This window comes from Pelodiscus sinensis, chromosome 1, assembly GCF_052426305.1.
Source record: "Pelodiscus sinensis isolate ZL-2025 chromosome 1, ASM5242630v1, whole genome shotgun sequence".
NCBI lineage: Eukaryota > Metazoa > Chordata > Testudines > Trionychidae > Pelodiscus > Pelodiscus sinensis.
This window is the reverse complement of record NC_143052.1, coordinates 103,896,773-103,918,942: the sequence shown is the minus strand read 5'-3', so window position 1 is coordinate 103,918,942 and position 22,170 is coordinate 103,896,773. Positions and strand designations below refer to the sequence as shown.

Sequence of the window (22,170 nt, the reverse complement as noted above, 5' to 3'; positions counted from 1 at the left end):
CAGGTCTTGGAGCAGAGAGGGGGGGCTTGTCCCTGTCCTCTCCTGGGCTAGCGATGGCACGGAGAGGAGTCACGTAGGGGGAGACGGTCACCTGGCTTGTGCCCCTTATGTCCATATGTCCTTCCTCACCAGTCACCCCTGGTTGATCCCATCAATTTCCCCCACCCCTGTTGAGGGTGCGTGGCATCTTTCTCCTGATTTTCCACAGGGGACCCTGCTGGCAAAATGTCTGGTTTTTGGGTGGGAGATTGCATGGGCCAGGAATGGGAATGTAGCCCCCCACCTCCTCAAATCAGAACTTGCTGGAAGAGAAACTGCAGAATGATGATTGAATTAAGTGGATATATACCCCACACCCTGGACTCTGTTATTTATATTGTGGTAGCTCCTCAGAGTCCCTGTGGTAGACTAATTGTACTAGGTGCTATACAAACAAACATGGAACAAAGAGATAGTTCCTACCCCAACGAGCTTACAATCTAAGTGCAGTTACAGCTTTGCAGAAATCTATTCTCCCACTCGCCAGAGGAAGTCATTCTGTGGACAGAGGAACGAATGATCTATAGTTTTTCATTAGCCTTAAACATAACAGCTAATGAGTGGGTGAATAGATTTTGTTCCTTGAGCTGGTCAGTTTTCCTGATAATTTCGCAAAGTTGCTCTGACATTAGAAATGAATTGGGTCTTGTTCCAGCAGCTGACCAAGGAGAGAAGCAGAGGGGCTTATTGCCTAGGGAAAAAGAGGACGTGGTTTGTAATAAACTACTACTCTGTATTCCCTGAGAAGCTCCAGAGTTCACTCGGTCTTACAGAACACATTGCCTGGGAAAGAAAACTCAGAAAGGAACCAAGACTGAATTCTCTGTCTCTCTCTCTCCCTTTCTCTGTGGATATGTCTACACTACAGAGTTTTTTCAGAAAAACGGCTTTTTTTCCCAAAAAAACTTCAATTATGTCCACACTGCAATTGCGTTCTTTCAAAAAAAAAAATCGAAAGAACAGAAGGTTTTTTCCGACATTGGTAAACCTCTTTCTATGGTGAAGAAGCCTTTTTCTGAAAGACCTCTTTTGGAAAAGGCGTGTGTGGACGGGGAAGAGGGAGTTCTTTCACAAGAAGAGGAAAGAGGAAAAAGCACAGGTGCCCTGGTGGCCATTCTGCCCATAGTAATCACAGCTTACATGCGAGGTAGCGTCCATGCAGTGGGGATGCTATCTGTGGAAAAGGAGATCATTTTTCGGTGTGCTTTCGCAGTGTGGATGTGCTCTTTCGGAAGAAGTTTTTTCGGAAGATCTCTTCCGGAAAAGCTTCTTCCGAAAAAAGCCTACAGTCTAGACAGAGCCTCTCTCTCTCTCTCTCCCTCTCTCTCTCTCTCTCTCTCTCTCTCTCTCTCATTTTTGTGCCAAAGGGCTAGGAATTGCCCTTCACTGATGCAGTTGGTCTTGCTGCCAAAGTCCAACCATCACAGGGGAGCATTAGATAGACCAGCCAAGTGGATAGACTCCAGAGGCTTTCAGGGTTTTAAAGTATTGTGTAGGAGACAATGAACTCTTTCCTGTCATTGAAATGCTTTTCAGAGGCTACAGATAATGCCCTCCTGAAAAGTCCTGACACTGCTTTCTGGGGTGGTTGGACTCTTAAAGAGCCAGAGTTGAATTTCAGGACAAGATAAAAAGGAGAAAATCTGTTGCATTGCCTGTGTTGCAAAGGTGCTCCGAGCGAACAGACTGACATTCTTGCCCCACAAAGAACAGAAATCACCATGTAAAGAATAGTAAGCAGTGACCAAAACAAATTCTGCAGTTTGAAGACCCTGGGCCAGGGATGCATTTCATCCCCAACTCCCTCAGTTTCCGTGCATATACTCCTGGGATGAATTTCCTCCCTTAAATCCACAAGGGTGATCAGTAACACTCTATAAGGACCCTCTAGAGTGAGAATACATCAAGCAATCGGGAACCTTAGCACAGAGTGGCTATGGGGCCTACAGTAGTTTAATCAATAAACCTGGGTCTCGGTTGGGTATCAATCCAATATATAGTGAAGCAAGAGCTTCATAAGCCATAGGGCTGTTAATTCTCTTGATCAGAGAGATTATTTTCAAAGCCATTTTAACTGACTCCTGAGAGAAGACAGGGACCCAAGTGTTTATAACAATATTGGTTTGCTTTTACATAGTGCATCATCTGTTCAAATCACTGCACAGCCATTGACTAGTTATAATAATGACAGTATCTTTGGGACTAATTGAGACAGGAGCCCCACCATGCTGAGCACTGTAGAAACCCAGAGTCATAGATAGGCCATATCCTGACGATTACTTAATTCTCACAGCATTCATGGGAGGTAGGTGGATAAAAATGATCATCATCATTTTGCAGAAGGAGAAACTGAGGCAGGAATCTGCAGTGACTTGCTGCTATTATCCTACTGGATTTCCAGGAGTAGGTTTTGCATGGGTGCTTGGAGAGAAGAGTGGCAGGGAAGGTTTGTCTTGTTGGAAAAGACAATGTTACACCTCACAGTCCAGGGAACTACATCTTATTCCCCCTCAAGGGGCCAGCCAAGGGTACTCACAAACAGCCTTTTCCAGCTCCTCAGTGGTTACCTGAGCATTGGCCTGCTAAACCCAGGGTTGTGAGTTCAATCCTTCTGGAGGCCATTTAGGGATTTGGGGCAAAAATTCATCAGGGATGATACTTGGTCTTGCTGTGAAAGCAGCAGACTGGACTCAATAACCTTTCAAGGTCCCTTCCAGTTCTAGGAGATAGGTAATCTCCATTAATTTTTTTTGTTTGTTTTTGTATTTTGGATGGAGCCTTTTTGTTTTTTGGATGGAGCCCTATCTGCCTGTCCCTTCTGACTGAGCTATTTCTTTGCCATCACTGATATTCCCAGCCAAGACAAGCTGCCTGCTTTCTCTTTGGAGATGATTAACAGTGTGATTGCCCATGGTTACAGATACCACACAAATCTTCTTGTGCAAGCCTATGTTATTATTAGGGTAAAAGCACTGTCAAAAAAACATGTTAAAAACAATAGGCCCTACCCGTGTGTCAATAAGCTTACCAGATATTATCCTAATAAGGGCCATCCAAGGAGTTTCATTTGTGGGCACAAGTTCATCAGAGCTTCAGCTTGGAAAAACTACCCAGTCTTATGGTACTTCCATAGGCCTTCTCTTTTCACTCTACCACCAGGCTTGAACGAGGAGTCTTGGCCATTTACTGGATGAGGAAGAAAGTCCTCAGCCAATTTAAAACCAGGCTATTTACCCAAAACCTGTTGCTTTGCCTGTTGGTCCCTGGAGAATCCCATTAAAACAAATATATGCATATCTCAGCTGGGGTAGAGGGGCACTTCAAAGGGCTGATAACAGAGTAAGTACATTAGCATCTCCCACTTCCTGGAGAAGGTCCTTAGGGTGCTCGTAACAATACTCAATGCCATTTTCAATAGAATGGAATCCCCAAGATATGGACTCTGATTCAATCAGGTTTAATTTAATTTTCTTGAGGTTTAATTTCATGTTTTCTTCTTCAGCATCTGATGAAGTGAGTTGTAGCTCATGAGAGCTTATGTCCTAAGGCCCTAATAAATTCATTAGTCTTTAAAGTGCCACCAGGCTTCTTGTTGTTAATTCAGCATAGTTTGTCTTCAGTCCAGAAGCACTGGCCAGCATACTACAGGATATTGTCAGTCTGTTACGATACCTCTAATGGTTTAAGTGTTGCTTTGACTCCCTATAGGTGGCCTGTCGCCATGCCAGGTGCTGACATGATGACATCTAGCAAGGCAGCCGACGTAAGCAACAAGTCTGAAAACGGTGTCTGCAAATCCCTTGAAAGGTGAAAAGTCCTAAATTCTTGGTTTTTTTTCTAAGGGAGGGAGGTGGAGAAGGAGCCATTACTTTCCATTGGTGCTCTCTCTCATATCCTAAAATGTGCCTGTAGCATCAGTATACCTCAGCTGGTGTCTCCAGGCTGTCAGGTTGCATGTTTAAATCTCTCACCCTGATGTAAGTCCATGATGATATCACAGTGCACTACTAGACTGGGGGAGAAAGGAAGGGGAGGGTGGGTTCCACCCCATTAGAGGCATCACCCTGTGTCAAAAGCTTCCACAAAAGTCCATCCTCCCACTGTAATTGACAGAAGTTAAAGGAGCATGAGATTTGGGACCAGTGATGTTCTGGTTAATATCTCGCTTCCTTTCGGTACCACAGATGTTAATGTCTAAGGCTGGGTGCATAATGGCTGCTAGGTTTGCTTACATGCTCAGTGACCTACTAGCATGAAATTTAGGATTGACCTGCACACTGTTTTTGCACCATTGTAATTAAATCAATGTAATTGTTGTGTCAGTGCCAACCCCTAGTGTAGACACACTGCACCCAATTTCCATTAATCCAGGTTATAGATTTAAACTAAACAGGGGTAAATGCATTTAGGTTGGTTTATCCTAAGGGAGTGGGGCATACCTATATAACTAAATAGTTTTAAAATTAATCTACTTACATTGGTGCCATCTTTATAGCACAGACAAAGCCTTACCGCTTTGCAAAGTGCTCTGAAAATCCGCAAAAGTAGGGTTTTTTCTTCTCTTTTGTCTTTGCTGTGCAGGACCAAGCTTGCAAGTTACAATAACACAAACACCGTGAAGGAATTAGAAAGACTTTGGTTTGGGTCTTCAAGTGAAAATTTTTCTGAAGGTGCCAGGTTCACCCTTAGTCTAGGACCTAAAGCTCAACAAGGTTCCTCTGTGGTGAAAAGCCCATTGAAATCACTGGAGAACTTGATGCTGGATCCAAAGTTAGACTGCTTTCGGCAGAACATGCTGAGTCCCAAAATGACTATCAGCGACCCATCGGTGGATCTTAATGTCACGGAGAGCAGCAACATCATAAGGAGGCAGATAGGAAGCACTCAGAATTTACAGTCACCTGGGAAAGTTGGTTTGAGGAATAAGCCCTTCAGTATCAAGGACAAGATTTCTGAATGGGAAGGGAAAAAAGAAACGCCTTCTCCTCTGGGCAGTCGTAAGGAAGAAGAGCAAGGAGTTAAAGAGGAGCACAAGGTGCCCTGTGTGGTGCAGAAGATGAGCGGGGGGGAAGTTTGGGGGCCTAAGAAAGTAGACACCAAGAGGCTTATCACCTGGGAGTTGGACTGCAAAGGGGCAGGCAAAGAGAACGAAAGAAAAGTGGGCGCATCAAAGGGCGTGGGGCAGGGAACAGAGAGGAAAGTGGAATTGCAGGCAAAGGAAGAGGAGCTCGATTCCAGTGTTGGAAAATGCAAGGAGGTGAAAGGGGGTAAGTGGGATGTCCAGAAAGAGAACCTGTCAGTACTGAATCAGGTCAAAAAATTGGAGCAGGCCTTGAAGGAAGGATCAGCAGAACTGCAGCCACAGCTGCCAGGTACTTATTATTCCCCACACAGTCTGCAGGAGAAAGCAGAAGAGGCACAGACCTCCCCAGAGGACCAGGAAGGTGTGTGTGGCGCTGAACTCAGTCAGAGGCTCCTCAGCTTAGACATGGAAATCAGCGAGCCCATTTTTGGGACTCTGGAAGAAGTGAAAGCATCTCAAATGAAATGCAAGGATCGCAGTATGGAGAACGTGTACACGGAACCAGGGGTACCAGAGAAGAAACCCTTCATCAACCCACTTCCAAAGCCCAGGCGGACTTTCAAACATGAGGGGGAAGAGGGATGGATTCCGGCAGCTAGAAATAAGAGAAACTTGCCCCCTCTGCCATCTATACCTCCCCCTCCTCTGCCTTCTTCTCCTCCCCCATCAGCTGTCAGCAGAAGACTATGGAACGGGAAACATAAGAATAATGCTGACCACAGGTATTCTAGCTTTACTACTCTAATGCTGCTTCAGCAGTTCTTGATTCACTTGTGGGTGATGTAAAGTTCTGCTCCTGTAAAGGGCCTCCATAAAAGAGGCGTCTATGTTTATTGTGTCTCGGCCTCTTTCGTCAGTAAAAAAAGATGTCTTTCTGACTAACCGCACCCTAAATTCACCTGGGGCTTTGGAAATGAAGCAGTTTTCTTTCCTCTCAGCAATGTCAGTAATCATGAGCCTGCAGGATATATTCTGCTCCATTACACCTGTGCGAAAAGGCCAGCAGGTTCTCATGGGTGTAATGACTTTGACATGGAGATGCTATTACTAGTAGCAGTGAGTGAGACGGAATTATTCCACCTCGATGCGCCACTCCCAGAATAAGTTGGGGATGTTGCCAGTTTACAGACAATACAAATTCTTTTTTTGCTTGCAGAATGAGCACAGCTGATCAGGAGCCTTTGAGAGATGGTTAGGGATGGGACCTTGCCATGCCATTTTCACAGTGTCACTTTTCAGGGTAGAATTGCCCTTTCTGCTTACATCTGTTCCTTGTTTAATCAGTTTTTGTAAATCCAAATATTTGAGGAGGGGAGAGATGTGCCTTAAAAATGCACTCTCCTTTTTGAGTGTATGATCTGCAGTGGATCTACCTTAACAATAAAAATTCTTGACTTCATTTAGACTGGGAGAGGACTTTAAACCTCTCTAAGCTTGACTGGCTAGGATGCTCCACTCCTATCCCTTTTCATCATTCAATGTCTGTGCATTGCTCTCCTGCGCCATTCATATGAGGCCTGATTTTTTATAACAGTTACTCGTGTTGAGTAGTAATCATTGGTACTGCTTGTGGAGGAAGGCACTTCTTAGGGTATATCTACTCTACAATCATATCTGCACTAGCTTTACGTGTGCTAGCAGAGCTAAAAATAGCAGTGTTGTTGGGACAATATGGGCTTAGTGTGAGTAGATACCCAGAGTCCTTTGTGTGCTTATACAATTCATGTTGAAGACTGTGCTGCTATTTTTAGCTCTGCAGGCACAGATATGTCTGCCCGTGCTGCAGTCAGATCTCAGATTGTAGTGAAACATGGCTGACTTCAGATTGCAGTGCCAACATGTTCTAGGTGTTGCAGGTTATGACCCAGAGGCTGCGTCTAGACTGGCATGATTTTCTGCAAATGCTTTTAACTGAAAAGTTTTTCCGTTAAATCATTTGCGGAAAATAGCGTCTAGATTGGCACGGACACTTTTGCGCAAAAGCACTTTTTGCGGAAAAGCGTCCATGCCAATCTAGACGCGGTTTTGCGCAAGAAAGCTCTGATCGCCATTTTCGCCATCGGGGCTTTTTTGCGCAAAAAGGTTCTAAGTTGTCTACACTGGCCCTCTTGCGCAAAAGCATTTGCGCAAGAGGGCTTTTTCCCAAGCAGGAGAGTCATTGTATTTGCACAAGAACACTGACGATCATACATTAGATTGGCAGTGTTCTTGCGCAAATTCAAGTGGCCAGTGTAGACAGCTGGCAAGTTTTTCTGCAAAAGCACCTGCTTTTGCAGAAAAACTTGCCAGTCTAGATGCAGCAATAGTGTTTTTTAGTTCTTTAGAGTGTGTTAGAATCATTACTCGCTAGAGAAACCATTGCAACCCTGACATTTGTGGACTAGTCCCAGTCTGGTAAAAACTCATTGTTGTGTTGACATTGCTTCATACATTGTATGGGATGGCTCTAGCAGCATATTGCTGGCTGAGTGACTTGCTGGAGACTCATGAATGATCCTGAGTTATTGGACTTGTAAACTCTGTCTCTGTCATTATCCATTCTATTTCTCTCCCTTTTTCCTTCTGCCCTCCTGAATGGCACAGGAAGTCTTATGAGTTTGAAGACTTGCTGCAGTCGTCGTCCGAGAATGGCAGGGTGGATTGGTACGCTCAGACCAAGCTGACACGCACTTTATCTGAGGAAAACATCTATGAAGACATTTTGGGTAGGAACTTCAAGAGAGGATTGGGGAGAGGCTGGGCAATTAAAAAAAAGTCTGGGGGACCATCGATGAAAATGTGTGTCAGTCCAAAGGCTGAGCTAGGACAATGTATTTGTTAGGCAAGAGCATACTGAGGTGCAGCACACACAAAATTTCAGCCAGCAGGAAGAAAAAGATTGTGTGAATGAGTGGCCATGAAATTCAAACACTGGCTCCTACGACCCCTGGGGTTGTGTTTGTAGCACTGCGATTTATTCCTCCCTTCAGCATTAGGCTGGGGACAGCTGAGCTCCATCAGTGCCGTTCTTAGGCACGTTATCTTATTATCCTACTCTTTACATAGTACTAGGAATGAGACAGTCTGTTACAGAACATAGAGCAGAACATACACCTTTCCCTGAGGAGCACTGAGTCTAGCTGTTGAAGTGCTAGAGTTAAGTGACCTCCTGGCAGAGTTTAGCTGATGAGGAAGGAAATCAGTGCTGCTGTATCCCATGGGGTGGGAGGGCCATGTTGTTTGAGATGGGAGAGAGCCACGTGCTCTTAGGAACCAGCAGGACATTGCCATTTTGATCTTAGCAAACTCTCGTGTTGTTTGACTAAAGCGCTCTCCCAAAGGATGCACATCCCCTTGGGATTTGCTATGGACACGGTGAAGGTGCCCTGCCCTTTCCTTGCTCAGAACAGATCAGCTTTAGTTGTACATTTTAAAACTGTCCCTTTTGCAAGAATTAGGGGCCCTCTTTCCCCAGCTGGTTTGGGGACCAAAGGACAGGGAATGCCCTAACAGCTGCTGGGCAAAGCCATAGTGGAAGTGTCCCCCTTCCAGCTGGAATAACAGGGATCACATTACAGGGTTAAAGCACTGGCAGATCTGTTTCTAAACAGCCACACCTCTCTCCCCAAGCTTGCAAAGAACTCCAGTACCATACTGAAATCCCTGTTCTCCCTACATTTTGATTGAAAGGGTTAGAGGCAAGGGAGGGTTATAGATAATAGTCAGCAAGAGGGTTTTTGTTTCCTTGCTGTGTGCTTAGGCTCTGCCTGGCTGGCCCTGGAGTTAATGATCTTTAATTGACCCCTGCAGCCCTGGTGTGGTTGCCATGGAATCTGGAGGAGGAGAGGGCTGACAGGGATGGTTCCAGCAAAGCTGCAATTTTCTATTGCATAAAAGCACAGGCTGGGAGACTTTATAAAGGATGTACAGCTCTTGCTAGAAAACTCCACCGTGCATGCTGAGTGCGGGGATTGCAATTGCTCAGTCTGGCATTCTGCCACAGGGTGCTAGTGATGAGCCACAGACAATAGGAAACAGAGTGCACACAGACACACGCACGCTGGAGCCGTGAGGATTAGAACTGCCCCTTTTTTGTATGCCACTTAGAGCAGGTGTTCTCAACCTTTTTCTTTCGGATGCCCTCTCCCACCGTGCTATTAAAACTCCACAGCACAGCTGTCTCCACAACAACTGATTTTCTGCCTATAAAAGCGAGGGCCAGTGTTGGGGAGGGTGGAGCAATCAGGGCAGTTGCCTGGGCCCCATGCCAGAGGGGGCCCCCACAAAGCTAAGTTGCTCAGGCGTCAGCAGGAGGAGGGAGACCTGCAGTGTCCCCTAAACCTAGAATAAGTTCTCTGCTTCAGGGGCAGTGTGTGCTTCCAGAACATTTGCATGCAGATTTCTGTGATAGATGAATACTTTTACCACCCTCACCTGGGTGAGTCCAGGCAATGGGTCACTTGTAGACTCACGCAGTGTCATAGAAGAAGAGGTGCAAAAGGTCTGGTGGTGTTGTGTCCTTGTAAGATGGCTTCAGCTGCGTGCCCCAGGGCCATCCTTATCCCTATGCAGAATATACAGCTGTGTAGGGCACCCTTGGGTCTTAATGGCCAGCCACCCTCCTTTTCCTATCCCTGTTCTGTGGCTCTGCTTCCTCTGGAGCAGAGCTCGTTAACTTAGAAGTGAAAAAGGCTGCCAGACCTATTAGACGAACTTTGAACCTGTGAAAGAGTCATTCAAGTGGTAATGAAGCCATTTAACAGGCACTTGCCAACCCTCGGTGTATATACTGTCAGTTTCTGAATTTACTCCGTTCGTTTGCACTCTACAGGAGCTTAGTTTAAAATTTGTTTGTAAAATATTTCATTAGTGTCTTGCTTAGGGTTATAAAATCACAGCTCTAAAAAAATCTTCATCCCTCTCCTCCCGGAAGCTGCCCTTGAGCATAGGGACACCAGTTTAATAGGGCTGTGTAGGGCTTCATAAATCCTAATGACACCCCTGGCGTGCCCCCCTGGACCTCTGGCAAGGCAGGCTGTTGTGCAGTCAGACAGGAAATACAAACCATATACAAGATCCAAAGCTAAGCTGCAGTGTAGGGATGTAAGCGACTAGTCGACTTTGATGAGACTAGTCGCTTCCCTCCACTTGCTGCCTCTATCAGAGAAAGGCATCAAGGTGGGGAACAGGAGTTGGTGCTAGGAGGAGCCGGCTTAAAAGCTGGTTCCCCCAGCACTGTCTCCGCGGGGCACAGGTGAGGTGGAGGCACAGTGGGAATTGGCGCAGGCGGGGACTGAAGCTGCGATTCTGCTGGGGCTCTTGTATATTTCAAAGGCTCAGGCACTGCAGAGAGCGCAGGGCTAGTAGAAGTCCCCTGCTGGCCCCAGGCTCCCTATGGGGCTTCCCCTTTTGAACTGTAGCAAGAGCCCTCTTGAGGCACCCTTATAGACTAATTAACTATTTGAATAGTCGATGGGATTTCCATCAACTATTCAATTAATCTCAATTTAACATCCCTACTGCAGTGCCTGCCTTATGCATTACTGAATGCCTATATTCAATCTCAGAGAGGTGTGTACAAGAATAGGAGAACTTGAATTAATGGCTTTCTATTGGATTCACGGGGAAAGAGAAGGCTCAGAATAAATAGCCTGCCCATTCAGACACTTTGGCCTACGTTTTCCATCACTGATTTTAGGTGACCAGATTGAGACACCTAGGTCCTGACCTTTCCAAGGGGCTGAGTATCTTCAGCTCACTTTCAAATCAAGGCACCCCAAGTTAGCAGCATGAGCCTTATGCACCAATTAAGACCCACTTAAATGGTATTTGAAAGGCTTAAGTGGGACTGAGGTGAAGCACTGACCTTTAATTTGGAGAGAACAGGAATCAGAAGAATAAAGAGAAGGAATATTATGGGCCACTGTATAGGAAAACCTGATGACTTCTCCATTGACCGGGAAATGGACTGGAGAACTTAATGGGTCTTTTCCATCTCTAGCTTCTGTGGCATAATTCTGTGGCTGGATACATCATGGTCAGGATTTGGATGCAATCCAGTAAGCAGTTGTACGCGCAGAGCTGGAGAGAGAATGGATAGCAAGAATGTTTGTGAATAGTTTTTTAAACTACTAGATGTGGGAGTTACGGGGGAAGCAATAAGATCCCAGCAGAGATTTTGTGGGATTCCTCAAGGATTTTCTGCGTTTCTTACATATAGCATGTGGCTCTTTGCTGCAGATCCACCATCAAAGGAAAACCCTTATGAAGACATTGAGATGAACAGCCGCTGCCTGGGGAAAAAATGTGTCCTGACTTTCCCAGCATCCCCCACCTCTTCTGTACCTGGCACGCCCACCAAGGTACCTTGGTTCACCCAGCATGATGCCTCTCCTGTTCTTTAGGTGAAATTCTGCTCTCATTGAGGCCAGTGGAGTTTTGCTATTGATTTTAATGAGGTCAAGTTTTCACCTTTTTTATCTTTTAGCTACTGTTGAGAGGAGGCACAATAACAATAACAAGCCATAATAACAAGAATTCCCATGTTCGTTCTTTGGTATGGTTTCTTATTTTTTCTTACGTTGGAGTTAATTCCCAAGCAGTATGCCAGAAGCATGCATCTGGAATTTACTCAATAATCCAGGATAAGATTTAAAGGGTTGTAATTGTCAGGGTTCTATTAAGCTTTTGTGCAAGAAGGGTGTGATACTAGCTATCATGTTTTGTTTTGCACAAAATCCTGTTTTGATCCATTGCACCTTTCTCTAATCTGGTGTGCGAGTTCCCTTGTTCCTACTGGCCAAGTGCTCCTTATCCCACATGTTTGTGGTGGATTGGTTGGTTAGTTTTATTTTGTTTAAAGCCACAGGATTGCATAAGTCTTGGAAGTTGTGTGGGGCCTTGTTGCAAATCTCTGAGATTCTGTATGATCTGAAAGGAATGTTGGGACCCTTTAATTGTCTTGCAGGATAGTCCCGTATAAATTGTGACAGCCATGAAAACTTTTTGGGCCTGTGAAAAGCTGCTAAGCGTACTTGTGAGCCACGCCTAGTGGTGTGCTAGCCAGGTGCTCCAGCTTACCTAACTGAAATTAGTGTTGCCGCAATATTTTCTCATGAAGTATAGCTATGTGGATTGGTGTGTTGATTTATTTCCTTTCCTCCATTCTGTCTCTCCTCCCAGTTGCTTTCCAAACCCATTTTCTTTCGACAAAACTCAGAGCGGCGGAGTTTCAAACTGCTGGACATAAGGAAACTGAGCCGTGACGGAACAGGGTCCCCTTCTAAAATCAGCCCCCCCTCTACTCCAAGCAGCCCAGATGATACTTTCTTCTCCGTGGGAGATTCTCAGAATGGCAAGAGGAGACGGAAAATTCCCAAGGTAATGTCATTTTCTCCCCAGCTTCTCACATGTTGTTACATTGATAAGGATGGATTTTGGTGCAATTTCCAATGTCATGCCCATAAAATTGAGGAGAGTTCTGGGCTACGATTTAACCTTTCACTGTTAGTGCTGAACATTTTCTACATCCCACATGTTTTCCTCATGGGAAAAGGGGTTCAAAGATCCCTACAAGATCTAAAGAATGTATTTTTCTATCTGATATATCCCACATTATCGCAAGGAATACAAGTAAAAAAATTTCAGAATTAGAAATTTCAACTGAAATTTTTTGATGAAATTCAAAAGTTGACAGAAAATTGATGATTTTTTTTTGTGCAAACATTACATCTTTTTCCAACCATATTCAGTGGGAGATGTGGAGCGCAATGAATCCCATGAAGGGCCATGCATCCAATAGTTCTTACCTGGTAATATATGTTTTCTTTCAAGATGTTGTTCAGCCCCCTAGATGTCTCAATGTGCTGTATGAGTTCCAAGCTGGGGTGTGATCCCTCATAAACAAAGGAAACAAAGATGGAACTCAAGCTATGTAGAATCCTGTTTGTTTGTCTGTAGGCACAGGTGTTTTCTTTAACAACACTTCCTGTTTAAGATTGACTGTGATTTCATAAATCATAACACTGTTTTAGATTTAGATCAGGGAGCAGTTGTGTTCAAGTGAGGCATGAACCAAGTATTGAATGCTTACAAATGGTAAGTTTTCCTGCAAAGCTCTGGCAGAGATTATCAGTGCTAAGCTATAACTGTGTTACTGACCAGACAGTCTTCCTTTGGAAAAATGTGTATTTGTCTTTTGATCAGGTGTTTACATGTGCACAAATGTAATTTTGCATGCCTGTGTTGTACCCCTGGGTCTTCACAATGTTTGTGTTCATGCGTTAAAAAAAAGAGATGCAGATTTTTCTCATGTGCTACGGACAGGGAAATGAAAGAGTTTGAGTTTATTGATGAGCATAGTGTTATGTGCAGGTGAATTAGATTTACTATATACATTGATGTTGGCTCCAACATGAGAACCAGGACAGAGAGCTTGAGATGTGAAATAAATGGTCTATCCTAAAGGGTTTTGTTTAAAGCATTTCTGACCAAATTTGTACTAAGTCAGTCTGGCATCTCTTCGTCACTGTTGATTACACGGATTATCTGGAGATGGTTTTTCTCCAGAGTAATTCATGGGTATGTATAGACTAGCATAGCAACAAAGCTAATCTGCTAACATACGGTGTTTCTGCCTCATGTGGCCTCTCCACTTCTGCCTCCTCAAGATGCCATCAGTGCTATATCTTGTATCATGTTAGGCATCCATTTCATATTTTAAAATATCAATAAAGTGAGTATTGTACAGTTCCTATTCTGTGTTGTAATTGAAATAAAAATAGTTGAAAGGGTAGAAAACATCCAAACTATTTAAATAAATGATATTATATTATCGTTTAACAGTGATTAATCGGGATTCATTTTTAATCACTTGACAGCCCTAACTAAAAGTCCTTTTTAAAATGCTGATTGTAACAGTGGCATCAGTTAGCACTGATTTCTCCCATGTGGAAAATGTATAAAGTGTCTATAGCATTTTTTATTAAGGTTCTCGGTAATCTAAGTAGGTTTTTGAATCCTAAGTAGATCTTTAACATGGTTTCTGTAACAAGTGTTGAGAACACTTTAATCTTTACTGGTGATCTGTTGTTCTGAATCCCCTGGAGTGGAAAGAACTAGTCCAGGAAAGACCCAGGGGGACTCATTGTCAGCAAAGGGTAGACAGGGCCATAGTGTTTATGGAACCTCTAGGGTACAGTGGTGATGAGAAGATTGTTGGCCAGGATTAGGAAACTACAGATTCTCTCTGGAACAATAACATTTTCATCTCCCTTACTGGGGGAAGTGTGGTAACCCTGTTTTCTGTCTCCTGATTGCTGAGCAGCTGGTATTGAGAATCAACGCCATTTATGAGGCCCGAAGGGGAAAGAAGCGTGTCAAGAGGCTGTCCCAATCTACGGAGAGCAATTCAGGGAAAGGTGAATGAACAATGGCTGAAGCATATTGCTGCTGAGTCTTTTTGAGAGTTCTGCCTGGTTTGCTTGTTCTGCTGGGGATGTGCAGTGTGTTTTCTAATGCTTTGTCAAGTTCAGTGTGGAAGGACTAGATGGGGAAATGCAGCAAACTATGTACTTTCCCCTTGTTTCCTGATGAAGGGGAACAATCAGCAATGTTCCCGTATGAATAAAGTGCCTGGAGGGTGGAAGGCTCACGGCTGGGGCAGTCCTGGATGAGGTGGAGGGCACCCCCAGTCAGCCCCTTTTCCCCTGCCTGGTGAGTGTGTCTCTTTTCTGTATGGTTGTCTGAGACACAATCCCATTTTTCCTGGCACAACCAAACCCTTATCTTGCTGTAAGTTATGATAAGAGGAAGATGTAGACCAAATTTGGTGGTCCTACCTCTTACTGCTTAGGAGGAGTTCTTGAACAAAGAGATGGATGGGTGGATAGACAGACAGACAGACTCTCTCAAATATGTAGTAGATATAACAATCTCTTGTAAGAATTAGGAGGAGACCTTAATGGGGGCATATTATTCCCCATGGGAGGAGGGAGGTTTCTTGCACCTTCCTCTAAGGCAGGGGTGGGGAACCTTTTTTGGGTGTGGTCACTGATCCACAATAAAATCAGTCCGCGGCTGCACACAAGTGAGAAACAAACAAACAAAAAACAACCCCAAAACCCACCCCTCACCAGCGTGGGCTCCCCAGTACTGTGGGGGAGACCCAAGCCTCAGGCCGGGTACAGGCTGCATCTGGGCCCCAGGCCTTAGGTTCCCCACCCCTGATCTAAGGCATCTGGATCTGGATTCTTTTGAAGGCAGGATACTGGACAGGATGGATCACACATATGATCTGAAATTAACTGTTCCTCTTGTCCATTAAGTTTCTGTGTAGCCAAGATAAGCATGTTAGATCCAAATGTTGTGCTCAGTTACATCCATACAATCAACTGAATGAAAGTTGAAACGCTCTGGATTTTTCCTTCTGCTCATACAGATAATTGCTATTATCGCTCTTTTCTGAATGCCCTCTAATGGACAGAACAGTATCAGAAATAGTGAGCTAAGACTCCATTATTATGAGCACCCCCGGGAAGAAAGAGCCTTTGTGTGCAATATATTCTGCCTCTAGAAGTGGCTAAGCCTGGTTTTATTCTGCCATCCATAAGAAGTGCACTATTTTTAGACAGTCTTTATTCCATGTTTCCTGGCAGCTACAGATGAGAACAGTGAATCGGATAGTGACACTGAAGAGAAACTGAAAGGTAAGACAAGTCTGCCTTCCCCACATGCACAAGAGATGGTTACTCATAAACTTGCACGTGATTCCCCTGAGAAGAGAATCATTTCCACTTTGAAAAGAGAGAAATCAAAGACCACAGAACCACAGGAAAAGCTCATTTTGAGCCACATGAGAGCCCAAAACAACTCCTAGGGAAGTCAATGGGAGTTTCTGAACTGACTGTTGTGGGGGTTGTCTTGGACACTGAGGCTATTCAGGGGAGATTTTGTTAAGTAAAACATCACAAGCTTGTGAAGAAGGATGTCAGAGGCAGAATGACAATTGTGTCAACATGAGCATAGTCCAAAGGGCGTGTTGCACAATTGCTTGCCTTTACCTTCAGGGGGAGCAGGTTTAGGCCAGTGCTTTTTGGGAATCCCTGCCTAAGTTGTTGTCCACTAATATGGCTACATTTCTATCACTATTCTACATTCTAAAATTAAAGCGCTTTAAAGTGAAAGTATGGCCATGGCAAGAGTGCTGGGAGAGAGATCCCCCATTGCTTTATGTAAACTATCTCCATGATGGGAGTAGCTAAAAGCACTGAGAATCCATTTACACTGGCGCTTTACAGCGCTGTAACTTGCTGTGCTTGGGGGGTGTTTTTTTTCACACCCCTGAGCCACAATGTTGCAGCGCAGTAAAGTGGCCGTGTAGGCTTAGCCTTAGACAATAAGCGGCCTTAACCCCATCTGTAGCCAGGCCCTGATAAGTGCATGTGGGATGGGGAGTAAAGGTGATTGTAAGTTGTATTTCCAGTCCCCTCATGTCCTGTCCAGACATTGTTTCATTTCCTGTAACTTAGGGCTGCTCTAAGTTGTGTTCAGCTAGAATCTATGAGCAACACAAAGCAGCCAAATGAGGGGCCAAGGATCTGGCCCAAGACATTCACATGAGTCTCCAAGGGGCTGCCGCTTCCTGGGCGGAGCTCTGGTTTCCATTCACTTTATTCAGCGCTGATCAGCTCCAGTACAGCATCATGGACTGTTGACTCTGTCAAACGTGGGGACATCACTATGCCACCCAGCAGCACAGGGTGCCTGGCTACGAAGTGTTCTGCACTCTCATCCCGCGGTTCATTGCCACTTTCCTTCTTTTGTGGGGGGAAGGATGGGGGACTTTTGGAGATTTACTTTGAACCTCGCTATAAAACTGCAAGGGGAAAAGTTCCAAGGGAATCTTGTCTGGTCTCTCCCCAGTGGGTGGCAATTTATGACTTTCCCAAATGGAGTGTTTATTGTCCCATAGTTTGTACCTTGTGGCAGCCTCAGGCTGCTGATCAGTTTTGCTATTTTTCCTTGTTTTAAAAGATAAAAGTAATTTGAGCTCTGATTAGCTTCAGGCCTAGTATGGGCTGGCACCAGACAACTGTTTTCTCTCATCCTTCTGCCAATGCATTTCACTTCTAGCCTATAGCTTCCCACATCACCCCTCTATATCTGGGGCATTTCTCTGCCTGACCATGTTCTGACCTGCACTTTCCCCAGCGACTCTCGTTCTGGGCTTCAGCTGCTGCCAGTGTTCTGTCCATCAGTCACAGGACACTGATGACCCCAGCAACTCTCTCTTTCACCTGATAGCCTCCCACCCCCAGAATTCAGTGGGGGTCTCTCCAGCTGAAAGGCCTGCCCATTAAAGCACTGTGCCACCTAGACCCCATGGGCTACAATTTGGACCCCTGCAAATTTGTCCGCTCCTTCCATGGCCTTTTGGCCAGTGCTACGCCAATGCTTGGATTACATTCTGCCTCAGCCATTACAGCTGTCCCTTGGAAACTGTAGAGCGCAGCTTCCAAATGTTTCTGCCTCTCACTCAGCCCTTGGAAACAGAAATGCTCTACAGTCACAGGGAGCTCCCAGTAGGTCTTTCCAAAGCCTGGCGGGAGCTCTGTGCCAATTCCAGTGTCAAATGGTTCTCTCGTTGTAGCTCACAGCCAGCGGCTCGTGCATGTGAAGTCCCGCCTGAAGCAAGCCCCCCGGTACCAAACCTTGGAGCGGGACTTGATCGAGTACCAAGAGAGGCAGCTGTTTGAATACTTCGTCGTGGTATCACTGCACAAGAAACAGGCTGGGGCTGCATATGTCCCAGAAGTCACCCAGCAGTTTCCATTAAAGGTTTGGTGCCAGGCCTACTGGTGTAGCAGTTCATCGTTTAGGCTGTTCGTCCCCATGTGGAATCCGTCACCCTCCTGGCTAGCATGCTGCAGGATTTATGGCTAAACAGGAGACCCTCAAGGAAGTTAGAGCTCTCGCCTTAGCCATAATGTAGTGCAAGTTAACCCCCTGCTGTGCCCTTGCTCAATAGGATGGAGGATTTGGAGGTTGCCCTGCCCTCCTTGAACTTCATGATGTTCTCGAATGCAGATGGAGCAGCTAATTTGATCCTCCACTGCCCTAGGAGAAAGCATGTGAAAAGTCTTCCTCCACAAAAAAAGGGAAGCAACTTGGTATTGCTACAGAAGGCCACTGATTCTTATTCTCAGGGTGCCAAAAACTGTCACTGCAGGGAGAGCAAAGTTATTTCCAATAGGTCTTTCTTGGGATGAGGCATGAAAAGCAGGACCCAATAAAAACACGTGGCCATGCATTTTCCAGCATGGGGTAACAGGAGTCTGCTGCAGGCCTTATCCTGCACACGTGTCCCCACATGGATAGCCTCCTCCCTTTGCCAAGCTCTTAGCTGTTTCACAGGAGGGAAGTGAGACCCAGCAGGGACAAACAAATGTGAAAGTAGGGTTTAGTGGGGTGGGTGTGAAGGGAATTCTGGGGAGAATCCGAAGGTCAGGTGAGCTAGCAGAGCAGCAATGTTAATATCTTCCAGGCAGAAGCTTAGTCTCTGTCACCAACTCTTCATTTATCACAGGACAGATATTTGAAGCTGTTCCATCTGCACGTGACTAATTGAAAACATTCTCTCCTTTTCTCCATTAGCTCGAGCGTTCCTTTAAATTCATGCGAGAGGCAGAGGATCAGTTGAAAGCCATTCCCCAGTTTTGCTTTCCTGATGCTAAGGACTGGGCACCCATCTACCAATTTGCCAGGTAGGAGGTGCCCTCCTCTCCCCCCCCCATAAGCACTGGGTTTGTAGGTACAATTCACTTCACCATGGGAACTGTGAAGGCAGAGAGAGAGAAACCCAGTGGGGACAGAGACTCTCCTGGAGAGTCCAGAAGGGAACAGACTGGAGAGGATGAGAGGGGAAAGGTGGAGATATCAGATATGAAAAGAGTAAAGTGTTCTCTGGATGGCAGCAGCGTGGGATTGTGTACAGTCTGATTCCTAATGTGACAAGTTTTCTTCTGTTCTCTGGTCTTCCTACTGCAGCGAGACCTTCTCCTTTGTCCTGACTGGTGAGGATGGGAGTAGACGGTTTGGATATTGCAGAAGGCTACTGGTAATTATTCACCATTCTGTTCCCTAACAGGGTCCATAGGGGGAAGCCACCCTCTGTGGTGTTTGTATTTCTGGCACTAACTGGAAAGGGGGAGGCTTCGGATGTTCTATTTAGTGAAGCAGAAAAGGCATGGCAGAGGGGGCTCTCTAGCACTAGGTTGCTCAGTTTAAGGTTCCTCTTCAGAATCCATAACCTCACTCCAAAATACACTCCCCCGGCTGGTCCCAAAGGGCCCTTATGCCCCCCAACCCTCCCCACAGGGCCCTTGGCTACCCCCCTCACTCTCATACTAGTGTTTGCTTGCACAATGGAAGTTCCCCTTGTTTCACCAGCCAGTCCAGGAGCGATCCGGTCCCAAGCACAGCAGCAGGTGCAGAGAATACAGTCGCTTGCTCTCTGCCTCTGTTGTACTAACTACCTTGTTTTGGGTACATTTGTGTTTCTCTCTTGAAAGCCCAGTGGGAAAGGGAAGCGTCTCCCCGAAGTTTACTGCATCGTGAGCCGCCTTGGATGCTTCAACCTCTTTTCGAAGGTGAGCGGGGGAAAGGAGGAGAGAACCCGGGCTGTGGGCAGAAGGGAAACAAAATGAAGAACAAAACAAAAAGAAGAATGAGGTTGAGTTAAGTGAAGGGCTCAGACTTGAGGGACTTGTAAATAGTGTTGGGAGAAGGAGCACACGCTAATTACACACACTTTGCAATTGTATTATTTCCAAAGAAAACTACATAGAAATATGGACCAGCAAACATTGGCTTGTCCCTTTAATAAAAGTACTAGAGCAAAGAAAGTCCAAGGTAAAGGTGAAATCCTGGTGCTACTAAAGTCAATGGGAGTTTTCCCATTTACTTGAATGGAGCTAGGGTATCACCCAAGGTTTCTATGCTAGTATCTCTCACTCCGTCATAATACCATACTGCATGTTGGTGGCCTCCACATATACTAGGTTAAATTAAATGAGATTGCCTATCTGCTAGAACTGGAAGGGACCTTGAAAAGTCATCAAGTCCAATCCCCTGCCTTCACAGCAGGACCAAGTACCTTCCTTGACAAATTTTTGCCCCAAATGACCACTGCAAGGATTGAACTCATAATTTTGGATTTAGCAGGCCAATGCTCAAACCACTGAGCTATCCCTCCCCAATTAAGGAGGGAATGTAAATGCCTTTCTGTTCTATTCTCTCTTCTTCTCTCCTGTTTATACATCTGTGGTTTCATGTTGTTTCTTCCAGATCTTGGATGAGGTTGAGAAAAGACGTGGGATTTCCCCAGCTTTGGTGCAGCCCCTCATGAGAAGTGTCATGGAGGCTCCTTTCCCTGCGCTGGGACGGACTATCACAGTCAAGAACTTTCTCCCAGGCTCAGGGACTGAAGTAAGGACAAAACCAGAGCAGAATGAGCATGGGATGATAGGATAGGCCAGCAAGCACCTGGTGGGTTAACAAGTCAGGCCTATGCCTGTGGTGCCAGGGTTCTGGGAATGTGCACAGTTTAGAAGTTAAAGGATTTGATTTTCAGTTCCCAAGCTTGGGGCAAGTGTCTTCAAAACTCCTTCATACTCCCTGTGTTTGGCTCTAGGTCACTGGTGGCCTGTCTCTTCCAATAACTCTTTCTTCTAGCCAGGTCACTTTAAAATCTCTTCCCTTCTGAGATACCAGAGTCACACAAAGAAACAATCTACTGCCTTTCTAACAAGGTCTTCAGCCCCAAGTCTAGGCCTTGTCCTCACTCCCTTCTCAGGGCCCAGGATTTCTCAGGGCTCTTCTCTGGTTCCCCTAATAAAATTCCCATAGTGAAAGTATACAAACTCCAGTCAATCACCCTTTATCTCTCTCCACTACTCTGTCCTCCACTGAGCACTTCCTAAGACTTTCTCCAGGGCTGGCCCACAACATTTTGACACCTGAGGCAGGGAGCTCAAATGACATCCCTATGTCCCCTCGCTTGGGCCAAAACTTTGAAAGGTCTCAATTCTGCCTTCTTCCTGTTCTACTCCTCTGATGGTACTGCAGAGAGAATACATATGCACCAGCAGCAGACACAATTTTCTACACTTTGGGTCCTAGTCTGGCACCTGAGGCAGCCGCCTCAGTTCGCCTCATGGTAAGGCCAGCCCTGACTCTCTCCATGGTAGAGTCCAAATCCTGCCCTTCTATCAGGGCTCCATCATGTGCCCACAGTTCTTTCCATTCCTCCCTTAATTCATTTTTGATTAAATGTTTAAATTCCTGTTTGCTTAAGGGCGATCTTCATGTGAACTTGCTTGTGCTTAACAGCATTTTTTGCCTCTTTGTCAGCCAGTTCATTGCCAGCTGTCCCTACATGTGCCACGACTCGTGCCATGGTCACATGCAGGCGTGCCCTTATGGTTATTAGCAGTAGTATTAAGTATATCCTTTCTGCTGTCAGACTTGCCATTATGTACCACCTGCAACTCTGATAAGGAGTCAGACAGAATAGTCGTGACAGCAGGCCACAAAGCTAGGGCCTAAGTTAATGTCAGCAGTATCTCTAAAGCTCAGTTACAGATAAAATGAGTGAGTTTTACGGTTTTCTTGAGTCCAAATGTGAGTGCCCAAAAGGCTATTCACACTCTATCCATTTCTTTCTCTTTGGAGCCATCCATCAGTTTGACAATATTGTCCCTACTTAGCATAGATACACTGATTTGTTACATCTTGTATGTTAATTATTCTTCTCCCTCGGTTCATCAGGTAATTCTATGTTTATCTCAAGGAGGTGGTTCTCTGGTGACAGGGTATTTTCCCAGAGCTATAGATTGTGTCCCTTTTTTTAAAGTCTTTGTTATCAGCAAGATCTTTTATCCACTTCCTTAGCCTACTTAGGGCGTGTCTAGACTACAGGGTTTTTTTGAAAAAAGTGGCCTTTTTTCGAAAAAACTTCCCCTGCATCTAGACTGCTGCTGCCTTCTTTCGAAAGTAAATTGAAAGAATGC

At 45.4% G+C, this 22,170-nt stretch overlaps 1 protein-coding gene across 3 annotated transcripts in view; it reads left to right on the top strand.

Moving 5' to 3' along the window:
- Positions 1-22,170, top strand: part of DENND2A (DENN domain containing 2A) — an 88,618-nt gene that overhangs the window by 40,176 nt on the left and 26,272 nt on the right. For 2 of the 3 annotated variants that reach the window (XM_075939756.2, XM_075939755.2), the window contains exons 2-13: positions 3,748-3,846; positions 4,621-5,844; positions 7,706-7,827; positions 11,342-11,463; positions 12,284-12,481; positions 14,427-14,520; positions 15,757-15,807; positions 17,751-17,938; positions 18,755-18,864; positions 19,148-19,217; positions 19,672-19,749; positions 20,447-20,587. In XM_075939756.2, coding sequence (XP_075795871.2) covers positions 3,761-3,846; positions 4,621-5,844; positions 7,706-7,827; positions 11,342-11,463; positions 12,284-12,481; positions 14,427-14,520; positions 15,757-15,807; positions 17,751-17,938; positions 18,755-18,864; positions 19,148-19,217; positions 19,672-19,749; positions 20,447-20,587 — 2,484 coding nt within the window. In that variant the 5' untranslated portion in view covers positions 3,748-3,760. The remainder of the gene's footprint in view (positions 1-3,747; positions 3,847-4,620; positions 5,845-7,705; positions 7,828-11,341; positions 11,464-12,283; positions 12,482-14,426; positions 14,521-15,756; positions 15,808-17,750; positions 17,939-18,754; positions 18,865-19,147; positions 19,218-19,671; positions 19,750-20,446; positions 20,588-22,170) is intronic. The other variant, XM_075939757.2, reaches the window with a different exon arrangement.